The 14115-nt window shown below is 35.4% G+C and overlaps 1 protein-coding gene across 6 annotated transcripts in view; it reads right to left on the bottom strand.

Moving 5' to 3' along the window:
• The window catches only part of LOC110375908 (uncharacterized), a 62212-nt gene that overhangs the window by 47634 nt on the left and 463 nt on the right, over positions 1–14115 (bottom strand). The window contains exon 1 of one of the 6 annotated variants that reach the window (XM_021334201.3): positions 8108–8149. The exons of 2 other annotated variants lie outside the window; for them this stretch is intronic. In XM_021334201.3, the coding sequence (XP_021189876.2) occupies positions 8108–8134 (27 nt within the window). In that variant the 5' untranslated portion in view covers positions 8135–8149. 3 more of the 6 variants (XM_021334202.3, XM_064035708.1, XM_049838463.2) reach the window with 3 other exon arrangements.

The raw sequence follows: 14115 nt of genomic DNA, 5'->3' as shown, positions 1-14115 counted from the left end.
GGATCACTTTATTTGATACCGGAAAATCTTCGACGCTACTATTTCTGCAAAATGTTTACAAATGTTCGATTTTCCGTACCCAGAGTAACGGTTTTGATTTTGTGATAAGATGCACAAAAATATTAAGGTTTGAAAAATAAAAGTAATGTTAGTTAGCGATAATAAGAAAGTCGTTGCTACGGAACAGGATTGATTGGAGTCAACCCTTACCACTTAACCCGCCAGCGTCGGGGGTAACGTACTGACCTCAATAGGTTTTACTCAACTGTCAGAGGGTACTGTAGGATTCACTTCTTTAGCTATGTACCTACATTAGAAAATATTAATTGATCAACGAGCTTGGTAATGAGGAATTGTTTTTATAAAATCACAGGATAGAAGCAAGAAAAGTCACGTTATACTCAAACATCAACATGTGATAGCGATACAAGCCAGGGCATCTATCTATTGTCATTGTTTGTTTAATACAAAAGATAAATGACTCTATGGAAACCGTTTCATTATGAAAAACAACGGGTTTTATTCATATCCCATTCAAAGAATTCATTCAATTACTGCATTTTCTTTATATATAATACAAGATGAAAACCTGAAGAAAAAAGCTTAAGTCAAGGTTTTTATTTTCATTTATTTTTCTGCGATATGAAATCATTTTCTTCCTCCTATATTTTCAATAGAATCTTTAACTACGTACCATTTAGGAGCCACCAAGTACCCAATTTAGCACTTTATTTAACTACGTACCATTTAGGAGCCACCAAGTACCCAATTTAGCACTTTATTATATTTCTAAGTTAACATTCACAGATAACATCGACGAACCAAGAGATTTTTTATGTCAAACTGATGGAATTGTTGATAGCGGCGCGGAAATGAAAAGATACCTACCGAGACGTTTCACCAACTGACTTTACGAACAACTAATGACAAACTTGATGCTACTCTGAAGTAGCTAATGACGAAAGAGATAGAAACACACATGATTATCTATGTATCATCAGTGTAACGTTGTGTAGGTCTCTCAAAGTTATTCTGCCTCGTTAAAAATCTGAGTCATTTCAGAATTAGTTATAAATTAAGAAAATGACTATTAAGAAACTTCGGGGACGTCACATGATGTAAAAACCAATTGCCGATTGGTGTTTCCCCCTCACTGATAGCATTCACCCCTTCCTCTTTTGATTAGATGCCTACGTCTAGGTATTAAAATTATGTAACAACTTGTTTACTTCGATAACAGAGGTGTGCATCACAAGTAGGGCTTTCAAATACCGGATTTTTTCAATTCCGGTATCAATACCGGTATTAGAAATTTCAATACCGTGATCACGTGATCACGGTATTGTCGGTCATGCAAATATTGCAATACTCCAGATATTAAAAGTCGTCGCTCCTTTATGCGTCTTCGAAGTACTTTTGCAAGATTTTATCTTAAGTCATTAGCTTGACCATCTAACTTCGTCAACATATATTTTAGCGCAATATCCGCTTTTAGTAAATTGGCATCCCGTTTACTAATACAGTTACCTACTTTGACAAAACACAATCCTTTAGTTTCAAAAAACGTCCAATCATAACACCGACCCTATGACTAAAAATGAGTTTGACTTCATCATGACGAACAAGAAGCACATACTCAGAGAAGTCTCCGTGATCAATAGGTTTAATACCGGTAGCGATCACCGACTTGTCCGAGGCTCTCTGAATATCAACTTCAAGGCCGAACGTTTCCGTCTGATGAAGGCCAGGCTCCGACCAACACTGCTCCAAACCATTTCAGGATCTGAAAAGTTCCAGTCAAATTTGGAGAACCGACTTGCCACCCTGGAAACCACAACGTTAACCAGAACCACGAATATGTGGTTCGGATCCTCAGGGAGGAAGGTTCGAGATTCTGTAACATGCAGAGTTATGGCAAGAAATCAAAGCTTTCGGAAGAAACATTGGGGCTTATGAAGAAACGACGTGAAAACCCGCCTGTCACTTCGTCAGCTAAGCGGGCTCTAAACCAAGAGATCAACAAGCACGTACGACGCGACCTCCGGTGCTCCAATACTCTTGAAATTGAAAGAGCAATTGAGCTGAATCGGGGTTCAAAAGTGTTCGTACAATCTCTTGGAAGAAGCCACTTGACGAAGCTGACCACAAAAAGTGGAGAAGTCATTTCTTCGGTGCCGGCAGTGCTTTCGGAAGTGGAAAACTTCTATGGCCAGTTACACGCATCGCATGCATCTCGACCTGATCCCGGAAATAAGGATTCTAGAGCCACATTAACACGCCATTTCACCGAAGACCTGCTAGAAGTCAGCAGTGGCGAAATCGAGATCGCTCTGAGACAGCTCAAAAATGGAAAAACCCCTAGCGAGGATGGCATTACAACAGAGCTATTAAAAGCAGGTGGTAAGCCCGTACTGGGGGAGCTCCAGAAGCTTTTTAACGCCGTCCTGTTTGAAGGGAGAACTCCAGAGGCGTGGAGTAGGAGTGTTGTCGTCCTGTTCTTCAAAAAGGGAGACAAAACCCAGCTGAAGAACTATCGACCCATTTCCCTCCTAAGCCGTACGTATATAGGCTGTACTCAAGAGTGATCACGAACCGACTTGCGCGAAGACTAGACGAATTCCAACCACCGGAGCAGGCTGGGTTTCGGAGCGGATACGGCACCATAGACCACATCCACACAGTGCGACAGATTATACAGAAGACCGAAGAGTATAATCAGCCCCTGTGTCTAGCATTTGTGGACTATGAGAAGGCCTTCGACTCGGTTGAAATCTGGTCTATTCTGAAGTCTCTGCAGCGTTGCCAAGTAGATTGGCGATACATCCTAGTGATGAGATGTCTCTTTACTAAGTACTGACTAACAAAACAATAACGCCGTTTGGCTCGCTGGACCGACTAAACCGATCGTTTAAGATAGGTGCGGGCGGGTATGCTGGAGATAAAAGTTGGCGCTTAATACACAAGTGTGAAGTGTGAGACTAATATGAGTACATACATCTTAGGAGTATGTAGTTATTTATTTTATTTAATACAACTTCCAGCTACTTATTACAACAAACCACAATAATCAAAATTATAAAAAGATTGTAATACCGTAATCACGGTATTGGCTCGTCAATACCGGTATTGAAAAAAGACCAAATATATCCGTGATCACGGTATTACGGGATCCCGTAATACCGGTATTGAAAGCCCTAATCACAAGGTATAAAATAACTTCATGCGCAATACGGAACGCAGTTTAATACAAAATTTTCCGGCTGTGCATACAAATAAACCTCAGAGTAATTAAGTCATAGTATCCAATATCAATTAGGCGTGGATAAAGACGTCTACAGCTGACGCTTATTTAAGGCTGCTAACAGGAGTGCAGACGGATAATTGTGCACATGGCTACGGCTTTAACTAAACCACCCAAGCAGGACCTTTTCTAAAATTATCCCGGCGTCCAATCGATAGACCCTCACTTCCCTGTGCCGTCTAGACAGACATATGCATACCTACACGCTAATGTAATACTTTTTGCGCCATCTATAACCAAACGTATGAAATTAACACAACAGACTACAACGTGTATCGTTTCGTGTTTACATGCCCGAAGATTATTTTCTCGTGCGATAATGTGATATATAGCCTAATTGTGCTCCAATTTTGTAGAGATAACGGGCAGTAAACAAAACACGTTCCATTTACCAGTCTTAACTACGATTAACTTTGTAATTACTGAACTATGTTGTGTTAATTTAAATCAAGTGTAAAGAGGCGCAAATTGCAGCTGTTTCTGTACGTATAAGATAGTAGAACAGTTAGTCGGCGGAGCTCTTACCGTTAATTCGCCTGTCAGACAGTGTATCCTCCTCGTCCCACCAGGGCTGGTCGAGAATCCTGCGCGTCGGCGGACGGTCGAAATTCCCGTAATATTGAAACTCCATATTAAACACTTATGTTCTAAGTAATCACAACTTTCTTTTGCAGAATTTTAATTACACTGACACTGGCATACACAAACACCTCGTCACCTTAAACGCTTATGCGATACTGATTTGTTATTAAGTCTTGGCGACCAGACACAAATGAGATAAACGATTGACGCTGAATAATAACACATAGGGTCATTATTATTGACAATAGTACGGAAAGTCGCTCGTTGTCGCGCGTCGTGATAACGTCCGCCTCGCCGTTGTTCTCAGCGCTCACCTTCAGCGCAGGGTGTCTATGTGTTTACTCTCAACGTGTGAACAACCGGCGGTAAACACCTCCACCAGCCACTTGTTCAAATACAAGGAAAGGAGATGCGAGATTGCTTCCATCGTCGCATGTTTTATTGAACGCGAATATTTGTTGCATTTTTATTGGATTCTAAGAAACGTTTATTAAATTATTTATTAATTGTACTATCTGAATATTAAAGACTGGTACAATCACATTGTTTAAGTTTTAATTGGGTGAGTTATTATCTTTTTTTAGCGTGGTTCGGCCTTCATTGTCATATGAAAATCGGTCAAGCCTCATGAAAATTGATAACTGAAAAGTCTGTTTACATTCATAGTATACGAGACATTATCACGTTATGGACATTATCAAGCTACATAATAGAAGTACTATTACTGGTGCATTATATTGAAATCATGTGGTTCTGGGACACATGACCCGAGATTCAATTGTGGTAACTCTTACAATTGGAATTGGTATAAATTAGTCAGTTCTTCGATAATTTATACCAACTCCCTTCACGTGACAATATATTACTGGATTTAATAAGTACTGTTTTCTCGCTCTGTCACCCGCGTCCCGTGGGAACTACTGCACAAACCAATGGGATGGAATATAGTCTATGTTACTCACGAAAAGTGTAGCTTTCAAAAAAAAAAAAAATCCTCGTTATTATATTAGGTATAAGTAGGTAGCAGGTAGTAACATTAACACAAGTTTTAAGCCTGATGACATATAGGTAGGAATGTACAATTATACCTTCAGGAGATAGTTATCATATTGAAATATTCAGTTGAACTTGAAGAGGAGAAGCCATTTGTGTCAGATGCCTCAATAGATAGGGAAGCCTTAATGAGACTTTGATTTTGTCCTAAAATGCATGGCTTATTAAAAAGTAATAATTAGGTAATATTTAGCTCAACAACTCGATATGTTTATATTAGTGTCACTGGTTATTCATTCGGTCGTCGTTAGTTCAATATAGATCCACCGAGCAACTTGTGCATTAAAATCGCTAGTTTTGATTGGATGTTGCCACTTCAAGAGAAAGACCAAGAAAAACGGCAGTAAAAAGGTCGAATTCAAATGAAATAAACGTTCAATATGTAGGTACTCCTCAAATTATACAATGGTGCATGTTTAGATCTGTTAATTTTTGTGGCGCTGCATGGCAACATAAGATGATACAGTAAAAACGTTTACTAAATTATAAATAAAATGTTTAATTCGTATATTAATGCCTACATAATCTGGTAGTGTTGACCTGTCTGTCAAACTTGAGTTCCTTATTTGAATTACTGCACAGATCGCCCAGTAGATCTATACCATTAAAAGATCAAGAACTTTATGTCCTAAAAACAAAGTGGAACAAATGTCGGAATTAAGTACGTTCTGAAATTGATTACTGTTTACAAAAAGTCTGTATATTTTTCGTTTGTATTTGTGGAGCAATTGTGACGGGACACGCCACTTAGCTCTGTAGACGTATCGCTATTATTGTCGGCTACATGCTAATAATATAAACATGTAGCTACGAAATATTGACACTGGCAATTTGACAGTTCATATATAGAATACCGGTCTTGTGTCAACTTTATACGTAACAAGTACTAATAAAACAATATACGATCAGAAATAACTGAAATGTAAGCATATTTTTGTGTTTCAGGAATATGGTTCCTGAAACAAAGCTTCATATAAGTACATAAGTAAGTATAAGTACCCATACCGCAAGTTAAAATTCAAAATGAAAAGCAATTAATTTTTTAATTATTAAAAATAAACTCGCGAAGAAATTCAGTTGCTATCAGTCACTCCTTTATTTTTTATTTCAATGTTTCATTACGTAGCACTAGCTAAATACTTTCTACATAATTTCTATGTAAATAGCATGAGTATTGCAAACCGATAAGGTTCTAATTAGATTTTCATTTTTTCACAACAGATGTTACAAGGCAAATATAGAGTCAACACAGTTATTAAACGTTTGAATCATGATTATCATTTGATGTGACATTATTATTTAAAATACATGAAAATAACCGCTTTTATGCTTGCAGATATGATCGGCCATCACCTTTAGCAACCTTCTCATGATCATTGACGGTTCATTCAACCACAAGGAAATAATGAAGAATAAAAAACCTTTGTATGAATATTATATGCATAGTAAAAGTTTTATCTAAATTCCGTTTTACAACTGTTTACAGTCTTGATTGCTTGATTCATTGTCAGTCAAAGTACATAAAGTACAATTGTTTCAAGTTACACAAAGCTACGTAGTTTATACCTATTTAAGTTAGATTTATCTTTACGACTAGTATGACGTTTTTTGTCGTTGCATTTTATCAATTAATTCCAAGATGATAAATTATACTGCGCTGTGATACGTCACTATATTATGATTAATTCTCGAAAGATCGACTGCAATTTATTGGCGCCAAGTAATTATTAATTCCTGTATTACGTACCTAATAGTGCTTAATATAAAACTGTAAACTTACCTAGTGATTGCATTATTTTTATTGAATATTTATTACAGTAAGTTAAGGAAGGAATAGATGTAGGTACTCAATAAATGAATGAATTAATATTAAAAGAAATCAAACGATATAATAAGGACATATCATCAGACTATTAAATAGTTTATTAATAAAAAATACTTGCAGGTGCCTAAAACACGGAGACCTATTTAATAACATATTTAATAAGCGATGTTTGAATTCCCACGCATGAAGTACCTACCTATCTTTTATTATTTCCGAGTTCACTTTATTTAATAATCGTATCATGACTTACCTAAGTATACTTGAAGAGAATTAGATTTGTATTAAGAATTCTTAAATTCAATTCACTGAAAAAATATTTGCGGAAATTATTGAGAAACATATCTGCACAAAAATGTTGGTTACGTCGTCTTGCTGACTACCCAAAATTGATGTGACCTAGTCTTTAACTAAGCATAACGATAATATGTCAATATGGAAATAAGTATGTTGATTGATTATGCCTGATTGAATGCCAAAGAAATTGCTTAGTTACTAATCTGTGACCCAGTCCTCCCTTAAACCTATGTATATATGTACCTATCAATAACTCGGCCTCAATATTAACCAATTACTTAACATAAAAAAAATCGTTCCACATTATATCTAGGCTTACTAATAAATTCATAAGTCCGCACATACTTAGTAAAGTTGAACTACCTTTAAGGTTAAACTACATTGACGTTAAATTTATTCTTGGCTAAGGGCAACCGGTCCCAGAAACCTCAATAGGTAATGTAGTTACAATTTACGGCAAACGTTAAAAACGTTCGAGGTCTTGTCTATGGACGCGAGTATAGGGGCCGCTATCGATGCACTTATTTAGTTTTAGATGCATTTTTTGTAATTAAAGTTCCTTGTGCTAGTTGTATAATTAGTTAGCTGGTAAAAGTGGTAAAGTTATGTACTTAGATATGGTTGCATTGTTAGTTATTTAGTACCTATGTATTCGAAATAGTTTACCTACTATGGGCAATGGCTTTGAATTCTTTAATGTGAAACTGTCACACATATTTTTTAAAATGTGAATTATTATTCGTTTACTGAAATATTATTGCCATGTCTTAGAAGCATAATTTTAAGAGATCTCACAATTGGGTAGTGTGAGAGTTCAAAAAGGAAAAACATGACAAGAGAAGGTAAAAGTACGACCTATAAAAGTTTGACGCGAAGCCCCAAGTCCCGTATAAAAAAAAAGCTTTTAGCATTTTTTTTTTTATAAATGAAGTTTAGAATATTTTATTTATTGAAGCTTCTTTAAAATTAACGATCTTCCTAACCACAAAAATTAGTGACAATCCATGCGTTCTTATCATGCATTACTTGAAGCATCATAAAACAGTACTCACGATGACATTCGTATAACCTCCGTACATAATACTCGTATTTGTCGACGCGGCACTGTCACACGGTTATATTTCAACCCGCCTAGCGTTTGTTCGGCGCGTGTTTGACTACACTACTCGAACAAAATCAACCATCATAAAGCAACTTCGTACTTCTAAGTCTCTCGCGACGGACTTGCAGCCGTGTTCCGTTTCGCACAACTGACGAATTTTCGCGGACAACTCAACACACGTGAAGTGTCTAATTCCATTTTGATAAGCAGTATTTACCGGAATTCATGATTGCGACAAAGGCTTTGTTTCAAATTTTGCTTCGAGGCAGAATTTTATCCAGTTTTGTTTGAACTGAAGGCATCAAGGAATTCTAATCTTATTAGAACTATTTCTTGTAATAACTTAATGTGTGAAATGGTAGATTCTCTTAAAGTATTATTCAGTAACTTCAATAATGTCAGGAACAAAGACAGAGAATGAAATTGAATTTGTTGAATTATCTGGCTAACTATTTAGACGGTGACATCATTTACTCATTAAAAGTCAGGTTTTATCTTCATTATTTGCATACTCAGTGTATGCAAATATACGATCGTAATGTTACCTTTTTTTGACAATAGCTAACTTTTTCTGCGATCCTGAAAGGCAATGCAACATACATGGGTTTCATTCAATTGGTAAGAGTCTGTCTTCTAGCTCTGCCTATAACCGAGGTAGGTAGGTAATCTAGGGACACGACAGTGGTCCCGCCAAGTCAAGCCTCTGTTCTATGCCGTAAACGTCATAAAACCTACTTAGTTCATCCTTAGATAGACTTACACCAAATATCAAATGACGCTAGTTTACCGATGTTTCTTAGAATTTGTGCACTAGTTGTAATCAAACACCTAATTTGTAATGAAAACACCCTTATTTGCTTCTCGTGACGAGCGTCATAACGTGTGAATAGAGTTCCGTAAGGCGTGCGAATTTTTTCATAACTGCGAAGTATGCTATCGTTTATGATTGGCTTTTATTAATATCGCAAATATTATTATGATGGTCGCAATTTTGCGCAGTAACAAATAACAATAAAAATTTCAACGGCAAACATCCAATAAGTTCGCATTTGAAGACGTAGATATATGTTAGCACATTTTTTTAAAGTAGCTAAAGAGATCCTGAACCAGTTTAAAAGAAAAATACTCCATCTATCTACTTTCCATTCCAGAGTGCATAGTCAAATGAGATAATAACATGTTTCTTCCAAAACCTAAAAATACGCAGAATCTTTATCATATGACTGACTACTGACGAGACAGTGTGCTCTGTCTACATTGTACATAGGTACATACTTATATATCATCATCATATGTACCTATAATAAAAATATATGACACCTACATACCTAAACTAGATTTCATCAACCTCATTAAATCTAAGACTTAATTATATTACATATTTATTTAGCACTTTATCAGGGCATGTAAAGCATAGTGGAATTATTTTTTACGTCACTTTATATGTTTAAGACTTAGCAAATATATAACGGAATCTGGGTACATAAGTATTTGATTCTTAATTCAATAATGTTCGTTACAAATTAAACATATGGAGATATGTTATCAGTGGTCTATAGTTAAGAGGAAAATGGTTGGAAAATGGTGTGCAGCTATCCTTTCTACGACGTATGTATAAGAATATAGTTCAAGTTTATTCAACTTTTCAGTAGGTACTTTATATAGTATGCATTGAAGTAGCCGAAATGTACAAAATCAGGTAAATGTGTAAAAATCAGGAACATTAAATTGTTTTAAATTGAAATATTATTTTGATTTATCAGTAGGTCTATTACCTAAATAAAATTAATTCAAGTGAGTTTATTTAATTTCGTTAAATTACAAGAAAAACTTGTTTTATTAATTATGATTAGCTACTTAATGTCATGTTATATGATGAATACAAATTAAAACCATAATTACCTTCTGCTATTTATACTTTTTTGATGATGATACTAACATCAAAAACATTTTAACATCAGAAGCAGCGCCTTATGACGGAAAGCGCCACCTAACGTAACCTTAAGGAAACTGTTAAAGAAAATCTATACGCGCTGCACACGATCATATAGGTACTAACTTTTCTTAAAACAATAGTTACAAGTAGGTACAGGTATGTTGTGAAGGATGCTCACAACATATAGCAAAAACAGTCTAGTTCTATACATAAGGATTTAATTAAACTATATAAACTTTGCAAGATATTACCGGTCAGCATTAAACATAAGTACCTACTCGCAACTAATAACCATGGTAATCAAGAGCATAATCCATCATTATTAACAATTGTATCTAACAAATACAACACCCGAACGATGTCGTCTGGTAAATATGTAGTACCCAGAGTCAACAACGTTTATGGAGACCGAACGCTAGAAAAGCGTGTCCCATACGTACTCAATAGCTTACCAGACGACATCAGGGACGAAAAAAAGAAAAAGAAATTTAAGCTTAATCTAAAAAAATACCTACTTAGTACACTGCCTTAACTTTTTATTGTATAAAATATCCTACTAACTACTACTAATACCGACCTACCAACTACTTTTCTTACTTAAGCTATATATCTATACTAATTTTACTATATAATTTTCTACTTTCATACTTACGTACTTAATATTAACCTTCTAATACTATTTATATACATAACATTATATAATACCTACCAATATATTATATTAAGAAATAATAATTAAATTATCTACATAGTAATACTACTACCACATTAATTTGTAAACTTAATAGCTATAGTTAATACCAATGTACCTAAGTCAATAGTTTAAAAAATTCTGATCCAACAGACAAACTGTTGTATACAGTTTTGTTGGACGCTTTGTACCTTCTAGAACATATAATGTACCTGCAATAAGAAATAAATAAATAAATAAATAAATAAATAAATTTGTTACTTATTACCAATGAATTTGATGTCATATTTTCAAGCACTCCCTATGTTATTGTTCTTTGAAAACCATTTTCACTACTTACGGTAGGTAAGTACTACATATTCATTACAGACTAATGCGACATTTTATAAAGGAAAAACATGTAGGTACGTAAAAGTAAGGCCGAATTCACATTACCATACTGGTCACGCATGGCTGGGTAAATTCATGTTAAGGTTTTTATCCAATCTTGTGAGATTGGTCCATTTACAGTTCGATATAATTTTGTATAGGTATTTAGGAGAAAAAAATGTAATAAACTGATCATGTTTTATTATTGAAATTATGTGGGGAAAGTCCTTGAAATAAATTATGTTCTTTTTTGTACCTACTTTACCTTACTTGACCTTCATCGTTTGGGAATAATAGTGACCTTTGCCCTATAATGGGGTAACGTGCGTTCAACATGTGTGGATATTGGATAACTTGAATCACAATGAAAGCCAACCGTTTAACTATCTAATATTAATGAAACTAAACTTTTAAAATTCTTAACATCAACCTTCATTTGCCCTGATTGTTCCTTGTGTTAAAATAAGATTGTCACCTAAAGTACATACAATCTGGTGAAAAATCAACATTTGATCGTCGCTGAAGCAACACCGTTCAGTGACCTTTATAATATTGACATTCAGATTTTCTTTTGTTTTCCACTTTGTCTGTGTAGTCATATCATTTAACCATACCAAATATTATATGTAGGTACCTACCTTATCAAAATGGTTGAGAACATCCTAGTACATGTATGTTTAGAGACCCAACATTATGAAATTGCCGTGTGTCGTGTACTGAAACTGTTTAAATATAAAGGTCAGACAGGTTTCAATTACCTAGGTACCTACCTATATTAAAACGAGAAAAACAAAAAAAAGCTAGTGTTTAATTGTGAACTGTGCTTATCAACTGTATCTATAAATTGTAGGTATAGAAGGAGACCACTAGTAGGAAAAATATTAACTTTTTCCTGATTATATAAGGTTAATTTTGACGTAGGTACAAGTGTACATTATTCTATGCACCAGCACCGTAAGAATCGGTAGCAAAACATTGACAAACAAAATTGTATGCTTTTCTCCATTGTATCACAAAACCAGACGTTGTTCATGTCACTTGCGCAGACAATCCGGCTTATATTGACAATCAGATAAACGGTCACCGGCCGTGAAAACGAAAGTGCTAAATTAGCCGCCATTAAAGTCCGACCTTCACCTCGAGTGGCGCAAGATTGGCGTTTACGATACTTTACGCCAAGACCAAGTTAATGTGGTCACGCACTGACCAGAACACGCATTTTCCGTATATTCTGAAGTAGTTAAAGCATATCGATCCTTATATATCGCAGTTCACTGCTGGACATAGGCCTCTCCAAGTGCACGCCACTGAGATCGATTTTCGGCTTCTCGCATCCAGCTCCTGCCAGCCGTCTTGTGCAATCCTTATACAATAACATAGAAATGTAATTGCCCGTAAACATTACAGATTTATGTAAAAAAATAGGTACCTTGAATATATAACATGGACTGATTTATTTATTTATAGTTTATATACAAAAAAACATAGTACACATAGTACACCCGTACTTAATGGCACAAGGCATTCCCTACCTACTAGTTAAACGTACAAACTACCTATTTAAACTATCGTGCACAAAAAAGAAAATACAGGGAATCTACCCAATACAGATACCTACAGTAGTAACAACAATAAAACAGTAGGTAGTGCGAAAAACGGCAGAAACAGATAAAAGGAAACCTTCTGTTATTGGATATCTAAAGAAAGGAATTTTCCTTCTGACAATTTACTCGAGAGGTAACAGACATCTCCCACGGTTGAAAATCCGAAGACTCTGCACGTACAAAATCATAGACATCTTTCGGCTTAGTGCTGTATTCCCACATGATGCACAGCACTTTCGCAGCAGGAAAGCAATAGCGGGAGGCCATTTTAAGCTATAGATTTGTGCTATAGCTATAAAACTTATATTATGCTAGCCAAGACTTATAGATTTATGCTAGACTTGCGAAAAAAACACAAAAAAATGTAATAAATGTTAAAAACCAAAAAAATATATAAAATATTAGGAAAAATTCATGTGCATAGTGTAGGTACACGTGCATAGGAGTTGCACAACATTCTGCGTCCAAGCCTCGATTTATTGTCTCGCGAAATTAAATCTACATATTTTTCCTAACACTTCATGTCATGGATTTCCACAAAATACCGATGATTCCATAATTTTGCTACAAAATAGTTTCAGGGTCCTCCTTTGTAATTTTATAACGTAATTAAAAGTGAAGTTTTTCTAATACCAATATGCATCAAATGCTTGGTGATTATCAATATTTCACGTAGGAATCCGGCAACTTATTTTAGAAGGCTGAAGTAACGTGACTTAGTAGGAAGCGGCACATGCTATTTCCGGAGAGAGCACCTGTGACAGCAGGACAGACAGTCTGTCGCTGAAACCTTTCTAAAAGCAGCCGTGCTGTTTTTGTTCAACACTTACAATGTGATATGATATCATATTGCACTTGTGCACTGATGATATGGAGTTAGGTAACATTTTTAAATTGGAGTTGGAATGAAGTCAAATATGATTTCTGCCATTTTGTATCTGTGATTGCTACCGTTCTCTTGACGAAATAGATAATAAAAGGCTGAGCTGATTGTAATAAAACATATCTAAGAACCAATGCTGGAACGCTAGCGTTCATCTAAAAAAACTCATCCAAATAAGTTACCTTCTGTGTTTAAGAGCTACAGTGCTACAGCTAGACACACACATAAGGAGTTAAACAAATAACACCCCCCTTTTTGCATTGGGGATTTAAATTTGAGGAGCACATTACATACCTACTTCGATAATGGTCGAATTTAATAGTTTAGGTAGAATCGGTTGTCATTTATGCATACGAAGAGGATCGAACTCGTGACCCCCATGTCCCCACCAAAACGGTTTTAAATGACCGGACCCATTATAAATGTACGTATAGATAAAACATTCGTCTCCACCGTTCAAATCGATCGATTTACC

This window comes from Helicoverpa armigera, chromosome 8 (assembly GCF_030705265.1).
Source record: "Helicoverpa armigera isolate CAAS_96S chromosome 8, ASM3070526v1, whole genome shotgun sequence".
NCBI lineage: Eukaryota > Metazoa > Arthropoda > Insecta > Lepidoptera > Noctuidae > Helicoverpa > Helicoverpa armigera.
The sequence above is the reverse complement of the archived record's forward strand: the minus strand, read 5'-3'. Positions and strand labels throughout refer to the sequence as shown.